Below are 20,394 nucleotides of genomic sequence, written 5' to 3'. Positions count from 1 at the left end.
CCCCCTCATTAGTGGTACTTAGCTGCTTATCTCCTTGTTTATAAACCACTGCTCGGATAGTCTCACAATGAAAGCACTATAAAATTTCCTGTATTCTCATTTTCAATTGCAAGTGTCAGTAATAAACCAGAAGACTTGAGGGCTGTCGAGGTTTTTACCTTCCACAAAGGTTTTTACGCACTGTCCTCTGGCCCGACAGACAGGGAACATCTTCCCTGATGAAATGGATCAGACACGTTCCACACTAATAGTGGAATCCTGCAGAGCTCCTGCTCCTGCTCAAGGGAAGCTGTGAAACAGCAATTTAAAGCAAGACAGTCTTTCAGGATGGGATCAGTTCCATTGTCCTCCGTGGGAATAAATCAAATTTCAATATTCTTGGACCAAGGCCTTCCTCCCAAGACCGAACAGAAACGAGACTGTAACAGGGCGGGAGAAGGCAATTCCCCTGCCTTCCTACAGCACATCTTTGAGTCAAGGAGACCTCCTGCATACAGATTGTGTCGAGAATCGAGCTGGAATCTCCCTATGGAACCCTGACCCCACGGACATCTGGGCACTTTCTGCCCATGGGCTGGCTCATCCCAGGGCTGCCGTTTCCTTGCCCAACGTCTGTCCATTCCACACAACCCCATCCTCGGATGTGGGCTGCTGGTCCCTGGGCCACCCATCACCCCGAGCATGGCAGCGCTGGGAGCAGGAGTCGGAGAGGGAAAAGCCCACCAAACTTTCAGTTCCCAGGTGGAATTTTCAGAGGAGGAAAAAAAAAAAAAAAAAAAAACCAAAAAAAAACCCCCTCAACCAACCAAACCAAACCAAAAAACCCTCAAACAAACATCATTCACCTCACAAACCATGTCTTTTTTTTTTTTTTTTTTTTTTTTTTTAGGGTTTTTGCACAGTTAAAAAAAAAAAAAAATCTCAGCAGTACTCAGCCGCCAGCCAGCTCCCCAGCCCCCGGGTCGCGCTGCGGGGGCGCAGGGGTCACCCCGGGGCGCTGCCGGCGGCGGAGGGGCCCCGCGGTGCCCCGAGCGCGGTGCGGGCGGTGCGGAAAGTGCGGCCGCCAATGCTCAGGCTGAGGCGGCGGCGGCGGGGCCGGGCCGGGGCCGGGCGGAGCCGCCGCGGCCGCCATGGGGCTGCTCAACTTCACCCGCGAGCCGGTGCCGGAGGCGGTGAGCGGCGACATGCACAACCTCAACCAGCTCAGCGCACAGGTGTGCCGGGAGCGGGATGGGCGCGTTCGGCGGCGGGGAAAGCCCCGCACACGGAACCGGCGGGCCGGCACCGGGAGGGGCGGGCCGGCACCGGGAGAGCTGGAGCCGGCGGAGCGGCCCCGGAGCGGTCCCTGGTGTGCTGCACCCGCCGGGTCTCCAGGCCCATGTGCCCGGGTCCCTGCTGGGCGCGGTGGCCGAGGCAGGGCGGGCAGCGTGGCTCCGTGCCCGGTGATACAGCCCCGAGCCCAGCCTGGCGAGCCCTGCGCACGCCGGTGCTGGTTGAAGGATGGTTACAGAATCACGGAATCCCAGCGCGGTTTCGGCTGGAAGGGACCTCGAACACCATCCAGTTGTACCTGCCTGCCACGGGCAGGGATGCTGGTGGAGGGCTCAGGTCGTGCCGGGTGGGCAGTGGGGGTCCTGTCAAACACTGGGGTTTGTGGTGGGACCACACAGTGCGTTCGGGTTGCGATTCCCGCCCCAGATTCCCACCCTGCGCTTCCTGCCCCAAGCTGAATGGTCCTGGTCCTTGGTACCGTCTGTCTCCAGGTCACTGACACACCGGATGTGCAGCCCGGGCTGAAGTTAGTGGGAATGCTGAGGCTTTTCCAGCCCAGCTTGCCAGGACTGAGGATATCAGCCTGGTAGCAGCCCAGCCCAGTGCCATCTGCTACGAGGTCGAGGGCAGGGCAGGATCTGCAGCCACAAAGCAGCCAGTAGCACTTTTGGCCGTACCCGGAAGGTCTCAGCCAGCGCTGGTTCTGCTGCCAGCAGAGGAGGGTGCTGGTAGCGCTCTGCCACTCCATCCCTGCCTGCCAGCTGCACACCCAGAACGCTGAAAGCAGCAACTAGACCCTTAACCAGCTATCCTCCTTTCCCGAGTTACTCTGGTTACCCCGTGGGGTTTGTGAAACATGAGACTGGATGCTCACAGCTTTTCCCACTCGCAGTTTCCGGATTGCGCAAGATAGGACAGCAGCTTCCGATTAGCCACAAGTCACAAAAGCCCTGTGCAGTGCCAGCCACCAGCTGCACAGGCCTCTTGAGAGGCTCAGAAATGCATCCTGAGCAAATCCCATCCTTGGCATCACATAATGCCAAGGACAGGGCACCAGCACAGGTCCAGCTCTGTGACCAGTGTGCTGGAGGCGGGTGGAGCTGGGGCAGGGGGTACATCACCACCTTGCCGTGGTGCTGGTGGGGCGGTGAGGTGCTGATGTCCGAGTCTAACATTGTCCTGTTTCTTCACAGCAATTCTCAGCTCTGACTGAAGTCCTTTTCCGCTTTCTGACGGAGCCCAAGGAGGTAAGGCAGAACTGGAGAGATGTGTGAGCGAAGCTCTGGTCAGAAACAGCTCTTTCATCACTGCTCTTTCTCTTGAGCAGGTAGAAAGATTTCTGACTCAGCTCTCAGACTTTGCCACCATGAATAAAATCAGCTTGGGCCCCCTGAAAAACATTGTCAAAAGTATTCTCCTGGTACCCAACGGTAAGTGATGTATTTGCATATGCTGCCCTGAGGCCAAACTGTCCCAGCCATTCCCGCAGGGCCCGGTTTGCACAATAAGTGTTAATGGTAGCTAATACAGTGCTTAGCACTTAAGAATCAAAAGTTCCCCTGTTTGGTGACTCTTTGTATTCTTTATACCCTGCCTGCATGCACATTCAAGTAAACTCCCTTAAATATCTGTGCATTCAATGCAGCACAACACTGTGACGGTGCTTGGTTTTAGCAGTACGTGCGAATCCCTTTGGCGAGACCGGGGCAGCCTCGTGTTGGCACCGAGTCTCTGCAGGAACTCCCACCCAAGTGACCCGGTGCTGTAATTCCTCCAAGGACCGGCGCTGTTGCAGACACGTAAGACAGCGCACACCCGTTTGGAGCGGGCTGGGGACTGCTGCCGTTCTCGGCCGTGTGAAGGAGAAGATGACCTTGCCGGAACCCTTAACACGTCCGGCTCTTTCTCCTTCATGAGCAGTGACGAAGAGGTTCGGGGGGGATTCCACTGGAATACCCCAGACTCCAGCACTTTATAGGATTACTGTGATGTTGTGGCTGCCGTTTGACACCATAATGCATCAAACACTCCACGGAACATTCATCCCATTGATCCTTCCTGTTATTAATAGTCCCTTGCTATTACCCTTCAACCCTGGGTTCCCTTAGCTTCCTTCACGACCCTGATGCTGAGCACAGCTACTTTCTGAATTTGTTTTGAGCTCGTTCTACTGCTTTAAGCCACTTTTCCCATCCAGGTGTAGCAATGATTTTTCTTTCCTCCAATGGTCTTGTGGGGATTAAATGCAGAATTTGCATTTTTCCCCATCCCGATTCAGGCCTTGGCGCCCTCATCTTGTCGTTCCCGTGCGTGTGCTCTGGCTCCAATCCCGCTGTAACTTTTCCTCAGCTCTGGGATGCCGCGGACGCTACCAGAACAGATCACAGCAGACAGCTTTGCCTCTGTGCTACACGGCCGGAAGGCCACGTGGGGCTGGCAGTCTCCTTGAATTTATGAGATTCCTGCTCTTGGCTTCAGAGAGCAGAATCCTTGTAAAGGTCCCCGTGCTGCCAGGGCCCCAGAACAAAGGGGGAAGGCGCAGCGGGGGAAAGTGTTATATGCACACGTTCACACCCATCATCCCAAACACAGCAGGTAGGTCAAATTAGCAGCCCGCCAGCCTTAACAGTTCTCCTTTAACAAGCAAAGCGGCTACAGGAGAGAAAGCAGCAGCTTCAAAACATAACCGCGGCCGCTGTTCCCATGGATACCTGCAATGGGATCTCGCCCTCTCCCAGGCGCTCCCGGAGCCCGGACTTTTAAAGCACCGGGCATCTGCAGAGATACCGGCAGGCAGGACTGGGTTTCCGATCTCCCAGGAGCTGTGGTTTGCTTCAAAACACAGCTCAGAAACAGAGGCTTGCCGTCGTCGGGTCCCATCCCTGCCTCTATTTGACTCAGTAAAAATTGGTTTGACTCATTAAAAAATGATTTTTTTTTTTTCCCTTCTTTGTGGTGTTTGTTCAGGTGCCCTGAAGAGGAATTTGTCTTCTGAACAAGTCAGAGCAGATTTTATTGCTCTAGGTAGGTCACGTGATTTTCACTAAATAAAAGATAATTAATATTTATCACGTATAGTAATCTCATATGGTTTCCTTCCACAGGCCTCAGTGAAGAGAAAGCCAGTTACTTTGCAGAACAGGTATTCATATATTTTTTGCTTGTTTCTAAGCTAACGAAATGTCAGTTTGTGAGTGGGGACTCATAAACCCCCAATGTGCTCCTGAGATGTGTCGGTGCTTTGGGTATTTTCTTCAAAACCAGCCTGGGATTTTAAACCAAAGATCCTCAGAGAGCTAATAAGGAGCAGTTTGTCTGATGATAGCTCTAGTTTGCCAGGGCCTCTCCCCCATCAGTGTCACAGTTCCTGCACTGCTGTGTGGCTTTCATGTGATGTTTTTGTGCTTCCCATGCTTTGAGCCCTGAGGTCATGCAGTTACATGAACACATGGCTTTTTGCACAGATACTGTTACACTGACCCAGTGCTAAAACAAAACCGGTGAGTTTCATTTACAGAAGTGACAGGGCAGATGGAAATCCTAGCAGCGCTCCAACACCTCTGAAAGCCCTCCTGGCCACATTAGTTCTCTCTTTACTGTGGGCTTCTGCCATCATCTGCCTTCGTTCTGACTCTTGTTGAAGTTTCAGGTACAAACAGAGGCCTCTCTGAATGAATTGCTGATGTGTCTCTTGCTCTTGTAGTGGAAGGTGAATTCCCCCACCCTAACACGCCTGGCTGTGGGTCAGACACTGATGATTAACCAGCTGATAGATATGGAGTGGAAGTTTGGAGGTAATGGAGCTACAACATAAACTGGAGGGGTTGGGAAACCCAGCAGCAGCTCTTGGCTAAATAACGTTTTATTTCACCGCTTAACTAACAGATTATCTGCCTTCTCTTCTTTGTGACTCACAGTGACTGCTGGGAGCAGTGAGCTGGAAAAAGTGGGAAGTATCTTCTTACAGGTAAATCTCCCACATCACAGGGTTCAGCTTGTAGGGCAGTCGAGGAACAAGCTCCAGCCAGGCATGTGGGAAGCACTGGCTGGGAGGGGAAGGAGAGGGAAGCTGGGTCTCAGAGGAAAGGGCTCTGTGACTGTGTCTTCAGTGTCCTGGTGCTGCTGCCAGCAGAGAGCAGACACTGCTGTTTGTTTCCCCTCTGAAGACGTGAGGTATCACAGGAACGTGGCCCATTCTGAAAGGCTGTTCAAAAAGCTCAGTTTAGCAAAGGTCAACCATCTTGGGGAGGGAGGGAAAGTGGGATCAAGGACTTCCAGAGATCTTCCCAGTGCCCAGGGTATCTGTTCCTACAGAGACACTTCTTGAAAAGCCTGTCAAAGATGTGTGTGCTGTGCAGCAGTCAAACTCACAGCAGACTCCTGCTCTGCTGTCCTCTCAGTGCTCAGATACGGTTCTCTGAACTAAAATACTTCTGTTTTTCCTTTCCCCAAGCTGAAGCTGGTGATTAAAAAGGGGAGCCAATTGGAAAATGTGTATGTTGGTGAGTTAACTGTTCTGGACAAGAGGGAAGGACGGGAAAGCTGCAATTTGGGGCTCAGGGTGTTGCTGTGGGAGTCTGGGGGCAGAACCAGGGTGGGATCATTGCAAGAACATCGCTGTGGTTACTCCTGCCTCAGCCCCTCCATCACTGTGTCTGCTCCTGCCCCAGTCTGTCCCTGCCACAGGCAACAGTTCCGAAACTGTTCAGGAACATGGGCTTTTGGGCATCTTCAAATCTGTGCCTCAGTAAACACAGATCTGCTGCAGAGCAGTCAGAGCAGCAGGGCAGAGGAGGAAAATAAATGATTCCCAAGCATGGAGTGCTGTTGGGAGATCCCATCCCCGGGAGGAGATCCCAGCCTGGCCCTCTGGCAGCCAGGCATAAGGAGCCAGCTGCTGGGAACCACAGAGGCTAATCCTGCCCAGCTTAGGTGAACAGCAGTCGCTCCGTGGTAGCACCAGAACAGCTTTGCCAATGTTGGAAGTGTAACCTGAAATCTAAGACATGATGCCTTTTTTTTTTTTCTTTCTTTCTTTTTTCTTTTTTTTTCTTTTTTTTTCTTTTTTTTTTCTTTTTTTTCTTTTTTTTTTTCTGCAGAGTTAACTTTGCCCCAGTTCTACAGTTTTCTGCATGAAATGGAACGGGTCAAAACCAGCCTGGAAAGCTTCAGCTGAAACTGTACAGACCTGAGCTGACATCTGTCCGGGATGTTTAATTCCTCCTGATGAGTCTGCAGATCTGCTCTTTCCCAGCTGACTCTTCACACCCTGATAAGAGAAGACAAGCTGTGCAGTGAGCAGTGGTGTCATGGCCCAGCAGGACCCATCAATCCTTTAGAACCTGAAACTTGGGCTAAGTTTCAGCTTTTCAAAGCACCTATAAGTCCACTCATCTTTTTTTTTTTTTTTTTTTTTTTTTTTTAACTATACTATTATGAGAAACTGTGGTCAGAAGTAATGTGGATAACTTTACTAAAATAGCAAAGAAATAAACCCATTCCCATCCTGCTCCATTTGTATTGGAATCTGATTCTGTGAGAAAAACAGGAGCAAAGAATCATTTTCACTTTGGACCATGGAAGAATTAGCAGAGAGGACGAGGACAGCAAGGAGAGCATCTAATGTGGGGAATCACTTAGCTCTCTACAAGCCTCTCCCTCCTCTTGTATTAAGAAACACGTTGATTAGCTTCTTCCCAATTGTGCCTCATTACAGAAAAGTATCTCAGTGGTAGGTGATTTTTGAATCTTAAGCAACCAAACAGCTGCCTCTGTGCACGGGGGGCGGACATCTCAGGGGGTGACGAGATAAATCTCATTTGGATGTGCTGCTCTTTAATCTGCAGCCTGTGTGACATGGCACAGTCAGACCCAGCCCGTTTCCCAGTGGACATATGTCCAAACCCCATGAAGTGCCATTAGCTCGACTCCAGTTGTCTGAGGACAGGAATGAGCTCTTCATCAGGAAGCAGAGGGGAGCTCCAACCCACCTGGGGCAGTGGGCGATGTTACAGTCGCTGAGGTTCCTCTCATGTCCACGCTGTTGAGTTGTCCAGCAGCCTGAGCTGGCTGAAGCCTCTCCCACAGCGCAGGGATGAAGGAAGCTCCTCTTCCAGGGCACGTCCCAAAGCGTCTCTCTGTGTCCCGGGCACACTCAGCAAGTTCCAGTGGAGGGAATAAACCGCATTACCAGCGAACATCCCAGTAAGGCTGTTTCCAGCCTCCACCTGAAGGGATGCGCTGTCCCACGGCATCCTGCCAGTCTGCTGTGGGGCTCCCTGCAGCAGCAGCTGCTTCCAGTTAAACCTGTCCCAAACACATCATTTCTGTGAGAAAAGCATCACAAAGCTCCCTGCAACTCACAGCTTCACCCGTGGGTTTCCAGCTGCAGCAACCCCAGCACTGAGTGTCCCTGCACTGCATTTCCTGTGGTGCTGCAGGAGGGACAGGGCTCAGCAGCGGGCAGAGGCTGAGCCATATATTTTATATTTGGGAACTGGGGAATCCTGCTGGCAAACCCGGGAACGGATTTATTTATTTTCCCACATATCAGGTCAGTCACAAGCGTTTCAAGCTTTGTCACATGATTACCGTAAAAACAAAACAAAACAAAAAAAAAACCAACCCAAAAACCGCTGAAATAATGCTCTACAGAATATTCTGCCTCCTTTTGGGTGGCAGGAAAAGCTGTTTCAGGCAAGAACAAGCAGTCCAAATGGCTGCTGCTTTCTCAAGACAAAAGCAATTTTTTTTTTTTTTTCACGTTTTTCTGCTGCCTGTTCCCATTATTTCTCCGCACCCTCCCAAGTGCCGGGGCGGCACCACTCAGCCCTATCCGGTTACGCCGGGAGGTGGCCAGGGCAATGCGGAGAAGATGCCAGGCTCGGTCGTGGCTCAGGAATCCGCCGTCCCCCCGCGCTCCTCCCCCTGCCCGCTCGGGATTAAGCCGCTCGGGGCTGACGCACGGCCGAGCCCGCTGACCCCGAGTGCAGGGGTCACCTCCGCGCTGCTCCGCGGTCCCCACGGGCAGCTCTGATGGGCGGCATTTGCGCCGCTCCCTGACCTTGGTGCTGCCACCAGCGCTCCCGGGGAGCGCCCGTTCATCCCGCAGCGCTCGGCCGGGCGTGAGCCGAGGCGGCAGCCCCGCCGGGAAGGGGCGAGGGGGGAGCCAGCCGCGAGGGAATCGGGTCACCCTCCCAACGGGGCCGGCCGGGAGCAAGGACGGCTCTGGGAGACGGCGTGGCAGCCGTGCCCAGCACGGCACAGGGGCTGACGGACGATGTGCAGACCCCCGCGCCGGGACCTGGCGGGCGGCGGGCACGGCTGGCACAGCCGCAGGGAGGGAAGGAGAAGGAGAAGGAGAAGGAGAAGGAGAAGGAGAAGGAGAAGGAGAAGGAGAAGGAGAAGGAGAAGGAGCGGCCGTGCCCGTTTTGTTTCCGGGCGGCCCCGCCGTGCTGGTGTGCGCGGCCCCTTCCGCCTGCCCGTCAAGCCCAGCCAGCCGAGAGCTAATCTCGGCGGGACAGCGGGCGCGGGGGAAACAGGGGCCTCTCACCAGCCTGGGGTGCAGCTAACCGTACTCCCGCAGCCGTTTGCCTCCCCAGGGCCTTTCCCGGCCCATTTCATCCGAGGCGGCCATGGCACAGCCCCCCCAAGGCTGTCCCTGCAGCCCCGGCTGCAGCGGGGCAGGGGCAGCTCGGCCGTGCCGGAGCCACACGCGGTCACCTCCCTGCGTGCTCAGAGGCCGGTGCAGCCCCTCTCGAAGCACTGCAGACTCTCTGCTGCCTCGGGCCACCTTAGCGCAGCCCGGGCTGCCAGGCAGTGTCTCCTGAGTGCGGGAGATGGCTGCAGTGGGGATCCTGTGCTCCCAGGCATCCTCCCGCTCATCCCCGCCAGCTCCAGCAGCCCGGCACAGAACAGGGGCTGCGCTCTGGGGTCTGTCAGTTCCCAGCGTGGATTCAATGCCGTGGTGATTCTCAGCCATGTCAGATGCTAATGACCAAGGCAACGGGGATGTTTCCAAATGAAGCGTCTTCTCCCTACTGGAAATGCCAATGCTGCTGCTCCCTTTATGTGAGAAGGAATCCTCCAAACCCTGAGAACAAATGCTTCTGCTCAGAGGGAGCAGAGCAGATGTGGGCTCCCTTCGTGCCTGTGAGCCATGGGCAGGCAGGGAAGGAAGGAATTGGGGCTCCTCACTGCCAGCTCTGCCTGACCTTGAGCAGGTTGTGTGGGAACAGACAGAGCTCCTCTGGGACATCCTGGTGTCCACAGACCTTGCCAGGAGCAGCCCCATGCCGAGGATTTTCATCTTGTGCATGCCTGTCCCAACGTTCCCCTTTGAAAAACAGAGTGACAAATCTCAGGGCAGGCCAACAGCTGGGAGGGAGCCATGGCCGGTGAAACAAGCCAGGGAGCAGAAATGGCAGGTGAGGAGCCCCAAGGCAGCTGGAGCTCAGCCTAGTGCTAAAGACAATCCTGCCCTTCCTCACCCCATTTCCTACAGGTTTTGGGGCAAAGCAGCACGTAGCAAGAACACCAGCTGTGAACTGCAGCTTTCCAAATTGCTCTCTCTACCTGGGAACAGCAGCCCTGAGCACGCTGGAGGGCCCCAGGGCAGCGCCACCACGCTGCTGTGCCACGTGAATTCTTGGGGACGGGGGCCCTCAGGGGCTGCGTGGGGCTCCCTGGGGTTCCCATGGCACTTGCTGACAGGCAAGGGTGGCACTCTGCACAGCACCATGCTGCAGCTGAGGACACACTCCCAGGGACGAGCCCTCAGCCTGCCTTGGGACAGGATGCTGCGCCCACTCTGCACGGAGCAGGGGGAAGGCGTCCCATCCTGCCTGCGAAACCGAGCTGCTGCCTCCTGCCCTTGAGGAGGTGGGGGAAGAGACTGGTGCTGTCCAAGGCAGTGGAAATATGCCTAGCATGTCATCTGCTCCTAAGCTTTGCCATCTCTCTAGGCAGTTCTTTGTCCAAGCACACTGGGAACAATTGGGGCTGCTCAGCCAGACCGCAGGCTGTCGATCAGCAGAGGGAATGAATGCTCCAGCATACGGAACCCATCTTCTCCCACAGCAAGGGGAGGTGGCCACCAGAAACCAGCCTGTGGCACAACAGCACAGGCAGAAACAATGCCCGGGCGCCCACGCCAGTGCCAGCCCCGGGAAGGGGGCGGGTGCTGCCCAGCCCATCCAAGGAACAGCCCAATGGGCGGGAGTGGCTGGGCATCCCCGGGCCCGTGTGGGGCTGGGGTGGCACGGTTGGCACAGCCATGGTGACAAGGTCCCTGTGTGATCCCGCACTGCAGGTGGCTGAGGAGGAAGAGCTGAGACTTGGCGGACAGAGAGGAGCCCCCAGGCTGTGGGATCGGGGCTTGGCCAGCCCCTCTCAGCACCCAGCGTCTTTGCCTATGCAGGGCTGATGGCATTTACTCCCTTGCAGCACAGCTTCACAAAGGATGCCAGGCCCTGTGGTGACAAATCAATCCTGTCCCCAAGAGCATGATAGAGCTTCTCCTCTCCATGACACCCTGAGCAGCCACGGGCTGGTGCTTGGTGGGGGGAGCACCCACCAGCCCCCGCTGAGGCAGCTCAGCCCATTTCCAGCACTCAGCTCCAGTTTATAGAGCTGCTCTGTCCCAGGGGCATCGCTGCCACCGCTAACGAGGTTATCCCAGACCAGGCACCGACAGCGAGGGAAAGCAGGGTTAACCCTTGTGCCACTGACACATCCCACAGCACTGGGGAACAGCTTTGCTTGGAAAAGAGCTCTGAACAAGCCCCAGTGGTGATGGGCGGGTGTGAAACACCAAGTGAGGATTCCCGGGCCATTCCCACACCAGCCCCGGCATGGCAGCATCCCTCCACAGCATCCCTCGTCTCGGAGCAGCCCCATACCCATGGAGCAGCCCCATATCCATGACAGCAGCGCCGAGCCCTGAGGCTACACCTTGCAGCCGGTGCCCATGGCAGCAGCCTAGAAAGGCCGGTGCATGTCCCCGTCATGTCCCCACCCCTCAGCTTTGTTCCACATCGACAGCTGGGATGTGGATAAGGAGCAGGATGCAGCCGGGGTGCAGGCAGGAGACGTTGGCTGGCCGAGGCCATTGCTGCCCACAGGGACACAGCGCTGCTCACATTCCTGCGGGAACATGTGAAGGCTGCAAGCAAGGTCGAGGGCCCGTCCCTTGCTGGGACTCGGCGTCACGCCAGCACCCGGGTGGCCCGACCCGCCGTCCCGCGGGGCTGGGGACTGTCCCTGCACCTTCACCCCACCGCCCCTCATCTGCAGGGCTGGCTGGGAGGCGGGTGGGTGCTGGCAACGCTCCCCAGGGACCACCGACGCGGGCGGCCCGGCTCAGCAGCCCCCGCGGGGCGGGGATTGGGGTGGGATCAGCGGGCAGTGCCCTTCCATTTCCAGCCCCGCTGCTGAGACCCGACAAACTCACGGCAGTGCCGGGCGGTGCCCCCGCCCCGCCCCCGTTGCGGTGCGCGGTGCGGGGCAGCAGAGGGCGCCAGAGCACCGCGCAGGGCCCCGCGCTCCCCCCCTCGCTCCCCGCACCCTGCCTGTTCCACCCTCCGGACACCCCCATCGCTCCCCGCACCCTGCCTGTTCCACCCTCCGGACACCCCCATCGCTCGCTGCATTCTCCCTGTTCCACCCTCCGGACACCCCCATCGCTCGCTGCATTCTCCCTGTTCCACCCTCCGGACACCCCCATCGCTCCCCGCACCCACCCGGTTCCACCCTCCGGACACCCCCATCGCTCCCCGCACCCTGCCTGTTCCACCCTCCGGACACCCCCATCGCTCCCTGCACCCTCCCGGTTCCACCCTCCGGACACCCCCATCGCTCCCTGCACCCTCCCGGTTCCACCCTCCGGACACCCCGCCCCGCGCCCTCCATTCTCCGGGCTTCTCTCCCGCATCCACCGCTCTCGTCCCCCGCCCTCTCTCCCCGGGGCATCCTGCCCGCCCTCCTCCAGGATATCTCCCTGCATCCTCAATCCCCGGGCATCCCTCCCTCCCTCCGTCCCTCCCTCCCCCGTCCCTTTTCCTCGACGCATTCCTCCCCCTCATCCCATCCTCAGCCCCAATCCGCCTCCTGGCCCCATGGACCCTCCCTCCCCACACCCGGCAGACAGCCCCCCGACCTGACGCCCCCCGCCGCCAGCAGCACCATCTCCCCCGCAGTTCCCACAAGCGCTTTCCCAGCCGGGAGCCCCGGAGCCACACTTTTCCTCTCCCACCCCAAATCCGGGCGTCACCCCCAGACCCCGCCCGGCTGGACCATCCCACCCCAGCCCCTGCAGCAGCCCCAGCCCGCCCAGCTCCTCCGGCAGAGCCCCGCACGCCGGCTCAGCTCCGGGTTGGGGGCAGGAGCCCCCGGATTTATTCAAAAGCAACGAAACTGAACCCAAGTGTCCCTGTTCCGTTCTGTCACCCGCGGCTGGTGCTGGAGCGAGCTCCCGTCCCACCCCGCACGCCCCGTGCTGTGCAGGGTCAGGCAGTTCTTCAGTCGGGCTGGCTTTGATAAGAGCAGATTAAAAATAATCATAACAATAACGAGGAGAGCCGGCACCTCTCTGGGGGGCACCTCACGGCGCCTGCTCCCAGCCTGCCTGGCTGGGACTTTCAGCCTCCACTACCCAGGAATTAGCTGTATTCATGCATTTATCGATGCTAGCCCACCCCCCGCCCCCCACACGCACCCGGGGGATGCCGCAGGGTGCCCGTCCCACTGCAGGTGGCCTCAGCAGGGCCAGGTTCCAGGGAGGCAGCAGGAGCACGGAATGCTGGACTCTCTGGAGCCCCCCCCGGGTGCAGAGAAACCCGTTCTCAGGCAGAGCCCAACGTGCTGGCCCGGCTGCACGGGGTGGGACTTGGGGGAGAGCCAGAGCCCCCCTCCCCGGGCTGCGGGCGTGGAGCAGTTCGGCAGAGCACCGTCACAGCAGGTGAAGGAGAGGAGGAGCACCCACCTTTCCACCAGTTTTCCTACTTGCTCCATCTCACATATAGCGAATTCTGAGCACACAATGCAGTTATTGAATAAAATTATGCTTTTTTTAGTACTTGTATGCATGTGGTTTTTAAGGCTCTGCCTAGAAACCAACCTCTAAGCCAGGAGCGGAGAGATCGGAGGGGAAAGCCAGGCCAGCCCTGGACAGTTGTGGGACACAGAGATGCAAGCGCAGCGCTGTCAACCATAGCAGCTGGCAGGTGACACATCCAGCCCATGCAGGTGACGCCCATCATTCCTTCTGCTCCAGGAAGAAGGAGAAAGCACGCCTGGCTGGGGCAGGGATCATTAGGGAGAGTGGCCACCGCAGCCAGCCCGGGGCTGCCTCTCCTCTCCTCTCCTCTCGCTGTCGCTATCTCCGTCCCCCATGGCGCCAGCTTTGTCCCCCTCCCGCAGAGCTCTGCCTGTGCCCGTGAGGACGAGTCCTGCCTCCCCTCCGCCATCTCGCTCTCCCTCCAGGCAGCAGAGCCGAGGCGCTGCCAGCTCCATCTGCACAGTGCAGCGAGCACCGGGCCAAGGGGCAGGACCCACAATCACATTTCCTTGGAGCACATTGTGCTCCTGCCTTGCCGAGGGTGTTGGAAATGGGTGGCTGTAATAATGTCGCCGTGAATAACCGCGGCTCGCTCACTGTGGCCTCCAAGCTCGGCGTGCTCCAGCTCCAGCCTCATCCCCTCCCCAGGCTGCTCCCTGCCATGGCATGCCCTGGTTTCCAACCTGCCTTATAACCTCCTGCCTTGGCCCAAGGATCTGCAGTCCCCACACCCACCCACAAGCTCCCATCAGCATTTGCCCCATTGCAGCGGGTTTTGCTTTGACCCGTGTTCTCCCAGCAGGATCCCCACGGACTGGGGACACAAAACCCCCACACCACAGGGACTCTGGTGCCCTGTCACAGGCAGTGCTGCCCAGACATGGTGCAGGACAAAGGGCTCATGCAGCTTTTATTGCTGCCAGTCCTGCACGGCTCCCCCAGACCCGCCTGGAGCAGAGCCCGCTCTGGGTGCCAGCGTTCTGCAAGCAGCATCCCCGGGGCCCTCCCCAGGGCTGGGGCACAGGTCCCCACTCCCGCGGCAGCCCGGCCGCAGGGCAGCAGGTTCTCCTCTGCCACCAAACCTGGCTGTGGCTGCACTGGTGCCATCTGTTCGTCAGGCACAGTCCCGTGTCACGCTGTGCTGCGGGAGCCGTGCCAAAGCTCCGGGACGCTGCTGGAGCACCCGCGCTGGAACCGGGCTCTGAGTGCCGCGACCGATGCGATTTGCAGCCCCGGTGAAAAGATGAGGGCACAGATGCCAGCGGCGTTTCCTGGCTCTGGAGATGAGCTCTGTCGGGTGGGGCTGCGGGTGCTCGGGTTGTGGGGGCAGCTTGGGGGGGGGGGTGCCAGGGCTCAGGTGGGGGGCATCTCGCCAGACCAGCCCCCAGCCGAGGAGATGGGCGACCCGTGGGCTCCTCCCAGCAAGGACAGGGCAGTTGCAGGGCTGGAGCGGCATTGGGAAGCCTCGGGCTGGGCTCTGTCCCGCTCTGCTTGCTCGAGAGTGAAAGGATTTGTCATCAGGGAGCTGATGAGTCCCGCGGGCAGCCAGCTCGCCCTCCTCGCAGCACGCCGTGTCCAGCAGGTGGGCTCCTGACGGCACACGGCCAGTGCAGGCACAGAGCAGGCTGGCCCCGAGTGCCGACTGCACCAGAGGGTCTGAACCCTCTGTCCCACCAGTGTGGGGGCCCCGACCCCACGGGCCGGACAGCACAGCAGCTCTGGAGGCTCTGACCCTCTAAGGTGTGTCTGCAGGATGCTCAGTGTGACCCGGGCAGCGCTTGGCACGCGGAGCAGCCACACGCGGCGGAGACAGGAATATGCTTTCACCGGGAGAACAAGAAGAGCCTCTGATGGCTGCCATGTCCCTTGTAAACACCAACTTTGAGAGCATCAGATTACAGCCGCTGCCTCGGCTCCAAACAAGATGGTAATCGGGAGCAGTGAGGCACCCCGCCTGCATCCCGCCTGCACAGCGAGGAGCACCGGGAGCCCGGTGGCACCGCAGAGGCCATGACAGCCTCTCCTGCGCTGCAGGACTGCCGGGACTCGCTGCGCCCCGACTCCACACAGCGCAGCGACCCAGCGCGCCCCGGGCGAACGGGAGCTCCCGGGCCCCGGCGGAACCGCTGCCGCTTTATCCCCGAGTGCGTGCGCAGGGTCCCCGTGGCAGGGAACGCACCGCGGATCGGTGCAGCCCCTTGGGGCACACCACTGCCCGTCCCCCGCGGCCGTGGGCGTGCGGGGGGACGGCTCCCACCGAGGGCCGGGCGAACCGACACCCGCGGTCCCGGGCTCGCTGTGCTGCTCCCTCCCTGGCTCCCGGCGTCCCGGCTCGGGAGATGGTCGGTCCCACGGCCGCTCCCCGCAGCAAGGCCGGTGTCCGGGCTGCAGCCGCCGCCTCAAGGCGAGCTCGGGGCGGGCACAGCCGGGCAAGGGCCATTCCCGGGGCCGCAGCTGGCGGGATTGGAGGCAGCTGCCCGCAGAGCGGGCCCCCCCCCTCCCCGCTGCCCGCGGCCCCCCTTTCTCAGGCAGGAGCCGCTCCGGCCGCTCCCTGCTGAGCTGTCCGGGCTACGGGGACAGAGCAGCCCCCGCTCCTCCCCTCCTCGGCCCCGGCCGCGGGCAGGACCGAGCGGTTCCTCCCGCCGCCGCCCCGCCGGTCCCGCACGGCGCAGGGACACCGGGACCGGCCGCTCCCCCCGCCGCGGGGTCTCCACGCTCGGCCTGGCCGGGGTGCGCGGTGCCGGCGGGGACACGGGGGACCGCGGCTGCGCCCACGCTGCGGCAGCTGGCGGGGGGCGGCGGGGATCAGCTGCGGCCGGGGATCAGCTGTGCCCCGCGCCGCCCCGCTGGGGCCCCCCCGCTCCCCGGGGAGCGGCCCCGGCCCCCCCCGCACCGCCCGCACTGCCCGCCCTACCTGCCCGCCGCCCTCCCGGCCCTCCCCGGGGCGGCTGGCGGCCGCCCAGCCCGGAGCTGCCCTGCTCCCTCCTCCTCTTCTACTTCTCCTCCTCCCGCGGGCACAGCCCTGCCTAATCCCACGGGTGTCAAATCCACGGCGCGGCTTTGGCCGCGGAGGGGCCGGAGCGTATCCGATGGGGCCGGCGGGGAGGACGAGGGAGGAAGGCGCGGGATGCTCCGGCGGGGGCACCCGGCCGAGCCCCCCCTCCCGCACACCGCAGCCATGGCAACGGCGATGGGCTGTCCCAGCCCGGCCGCAGCGCGGCGAAGGCGAGAGGGACGCAGGGAGGGAAGGAGCCGCCGGGCGATTCCTGAGGGGCTGGCACACACACAGCCGCTGGAAGCGACCGGAGCCAATCCCCCGGCTCCCTTTGTGATGCTTCCTGACACAGATTCCCTCTCCATGGCTGACTTTGCAAGTTTCCCCATCCTCTTCCCCTCCTCGCGCGGTTCCTTTTCGTGCGACTAAATGGTACGCGAGAGGAGGGACATGCTGGAAATTCTAGCGACAAAATAGAAATGAGCAGATTTGCGCAGGCGGCTGCAGCCCGGCCGCCTCCGGGACTCCCGCGAGCCGAGAGGGACCGGACCGAGTCCCAGGGCAGCAGCATTAAAGCCCGTGAATTTTGAAATCAACAAGGAAAAGGCTTTTCCTGCGGCGGCAGAGAAGTGCGGGCGTGTGGAGCAGGATCGCGGTGGGTGCCGGGACCGCGGCCCCTCCGCGCAGAGCGGCTGCTGTCCCAGCACACAGCACCCTCGGGGACGGCAGGCGACGCATTCGCTTCCCCGGAGAAATAGCTTGCTCGGGAGCCAGTAAAAAAATATGCAAATCCGGGAGGGCTGGGCCTCAGCCTCTGAGCAGCCTTTCTCCTCTTCCTCCCCATCCCAGAGCTCCGTGGGGCGAGCTGAGCCCTGGGCGACCGAGGGGAAGGGAAAGGCAGAGCCGGGGGAGCGCGGGGGCGGCAGGCGGGGCGGTAGGGTGAGATTTGGTGTGTCACGGAGCACGACGGGGAGATGTGCGCGGGATAGCGGCTCCTCCAGACCGCGGGCATGCGGAGAAGGCTCCTGCTCCCGCAGCCGGGGTGGGTGGAGCATGCTGTCACTTTTTGGTGCTGGGCAAGCCCGGCATCGCTTGTCGCAGGATCGCTGCCTGTGCAGTGAGTCAGGAGCAGCGCTGCCACGTTTTCCTCCTACAGGCAGCGTCCCGTGGAGGGTCGGTCGTGCTCCGCACCGGGACGCGCCCGCACACGCGGTGCCGCTTCAGCTCCGACGCCACGTGGGTGGGTGAATCTCCGGCAGCGACTCTCCGGGGAAACCCCTCTCTTCGGAAGGATGAGGACACCGACCTGCAGCTCGGACGAGATGTGGAGCGCCTGGCTCAGGCGGCGATCCCACGGGACACGGGCATATTCCTGTGCCTGCGTCCCACCTCCTCTGCCAGACAATGAAACACTGCCCTCCTTCCCAAGTCGCAGCAGAACAAATAAAGCAAGCGCCATATGGTGCCAAGACACGTTGGAAATGGGGCCAAGCCCAGGAGGTAGGGGAGGTGGCAAACCTCCATCCCCACGCCGGTCCCCATCGCCAGCTCCAGGCCAGGGCTGTCCTTGGGGGGAGCCCTGTGCCCGCTCCTCCTCCTTCCCCCCGCGGCCGCTGCCCCGCTGCCAGGCTCAGCTCTGCATTTCAGCCACGGCTTTGCCTGCGGTCCTGGGGGAGCACAAAACCAAAGCTGTCCCCGGCAGCACTTTTTTCCCCTAAGGGCTGGCCCAGGGACAGAGGTGTCACGGCTGGACCGACAGTGTGGTCAGGAGATAATGCCCTGCACCCTGCCATGGGACAGGGCACCCGGCCGCCTCTCCCCAGAACTACAAAAAGGAGTGGGCACCACAGACAGCTTCTCCCCTAAAGGCCCTGCAGCCCAGGGGCTGGAGGAGAAGCCTCCCACCTGCTCCAGGCTGCCACAGATAACCCACTACAAGAAGAAAGTGGGACCATCTTTCTGCCTGTCACAGCAATCCTCCTGCCTGGATCCTCCCACAGCCCTGCAGCTCCTGGATACCCTGTGTGTTTTCAGGCGAGCCACCTCCAAGCACAGGCGCCCAGCAGTGAGTTACCTCCCAGGGGGCTTGGGCACCCTGTGGCAGGGCTTTCAGGGGTGCTGAGCGCCTGCAATTCCCTGCAGCCTGCTGTGGGGAGCAGAGCACAGCCCTCGCAGAACCCAGCCCGCCCTGGCTGCCCAAGGCCTGACTCAGGATAGCAGAGCTTCCTCGGGGGCAGGATGTGATGAGCTCCTGGGGGAAGAGGGGGGCTCCAGGAGCCCTTCACACTCTAACAGACCTTTTGCATGTGTGGCAAGCAGATGCCAGCCTCACCTGTGCCTGGGAGCCACTTCACAGGGCTCATGTGTCACCTACACACCTGCCACCCTCCTTCACCCCATTCCCTGAGCAAGGGCCTCCAAAAGGGAAGAACCTGGCTCTGTCCTCCAGGTTGAATCAAAGTGAGGATCTCTTTTGTTTTTGAGATTTTGTAGCCACAGGGCTCAACTCTCTCACTGCAAACGTGAGCAGATCATTTGCACCTGAGTCACAGAGATGAGAATCAAGTAAGTTGTGCGAGCAAAGGCTTTGTTGAATCATACACAAAAATGTTGGGATGATAGGGATCAGGCAGGACCCATGAGTAGCCCACAAATCTCTCCATCTCTGTGCCATCCTCCTTCCTACTTTAAAGAGGCAGCACTGCCTGATGGAGTGTCTCATGACCTGGCTCCATCCCTAACTATCCATGCTCCCGTGACCTTGCTCCATCTTCCCTATCCTACCTACGGAGCCTCTGGGAATGCTCCACACAATGAGTGCTTGACAGCTGCTCTGCAGATCCAAAGCACTGTGTGAAAATAGTGTTATTTATTGACAATGTTACAGGTAATGAGAAAAGCAAGAGGCAGCCTTGTCCTGCACAGCCTTGTCCTACCTGGATCCGTGCAGAGTGAAAGTGGACACGGCAGAGGGTCCCAGCTGTGGTGCTGTTTGCTGACCAGTGGCCGTGGAGGTCTGCCCTCATCCTGGTCCCAGCTCTACTTGAGCTTCTTACCCACCACGTGTTGATAAGCAGAAAAAAAATGTACAATGGCTGCATTGAAGTTCCCAGTTAAACAGAACAGCAGTGGCTGCTCAGAAGGGGAACTTCTGCATTATCTTTTGCTCTGTTAATTCGGAGGTGGGACTTGCTGAAACAGGGAGAATCCTCAGGGCAAGATCTGAATTTTTGAACACCCCTGGGGTGAGATCTCGGGCAGGGTTAAATGCCAGCAGGCAAAAGAACAGCAGCAACCCCAGGAACAAAGAGGACACGGGTATTTTGGGGCAGGCTGACTCCTGGGAGCAGGTTACTGGGAGAAGTGGGGTGAGGCCGTGCCATATCCCAGCACATGCAGCTGCAAGGCAAGGCCAGGGATCCCAGGTGGCACTGGGCTCCACCAGAGGCCAGGGATCCTGCCCGGATGACCAGGCAGCAGCTGGCAGCAGGCTCTGCTGCAGGCCGGGGATCCAGCTCTGGCACCGCAGCCACACACACAGGACAGCGCCCGGCTGCTGCAGGGTGAGCAGTGGGCACAGCTGAACCCAGCAAATCACCGAGCTGCGGGCAGCAACAGCACAGGCAGGGAGAGCAGGAAGGAAGCCCAGGCAGGGAGCACAAGCAGGGGAACACAGGCAGGGTGTGCAGGCGGGGAACGCAGGCAACAGTGCCGGCAGCAGCAGCCGACCTAGGGGAGAGCCAGGGAAAGCCTTGGGTCCACGCTGTGACCCAGGACCTTGCTGCTTCCCAAGCCCCCGATGGTGTGACAGCCCCGGGGGTCTGCAGCCTGGTTTGTGCTGAGTTGGCAGGGTCCTGCTCAGCAGCAGCCAGGTGGGATCCTGCGCCTGGAGGAGGCACGGCAGGATCAGCCCGGAGCAATCTGTTCGGTTAGAAGTGGGTGGTAAATCAACGGCAATGGAAGAACGACTCCCCGGTAGCTCCGAAGTGGGGCGTCAGCAACGAGCCGAGCTCTGACGAGCCTCGAGAAGGCTGGAGCCCTCCGTGCCATTTCATCTCTGCTGCTCTGCGTC

General features: G+C 59.8%; 1 protein-coding gene across 1 annotated transcript; it reads left to right on the top strand.

Moving 5' to 3' along the window:
• The first annotated feature begins 1,096 nt into the window (after window positions 1-1,096).
• On the top strand, window positions 1,097-6,687 carry COMMD7 (COMM domain containing 7). Its single transcript, XM_040080395.2, has 9 exons — window positions 1,097-1,214; window positions 2,466-2,519; window positions 2,600-2,702; window positions 4,240-4,296; window positions 4,377-4,414; window positions 4,976-5,066; window positions 5,190-5,239; window positions 5,726-5,774; window positions 6,372-6,687. The coding sequence occupies exons 1-9, from the start codon at window positions 1,131-1,133 to the stop codon at window positions 6,446-6,448; spliced, it is 603 nt and encodes a 200-aa protein (XP_039936329.1). The 5' UTR covers window positions 1,097-1,130; the 3' UTR covers window positions 6,449-6,687.
• The last annotated feature ends 13,707 nt before the right edge of the window (window positions 6,688-20,394 follow it).

This window comes from Hirundo rustica, chromosome 16 (genome assembly GCF_015227805.2).
Source record: "Hirundo rustica isolate bHirRus1 chromosome 16, bHirRus1.pri.v3, whole genome shotgun sequence".
Classification (NCBI taxonomy): domain Eukaryota; kingdom Metazoa; phylum Chordata; class Aves; order Passeriformes; family Hirundinidae; genus Hirundo; species Hirundo rustica.
This window is presented reverse-complemented; position numbering and strand designations above follow the sequence as displayed.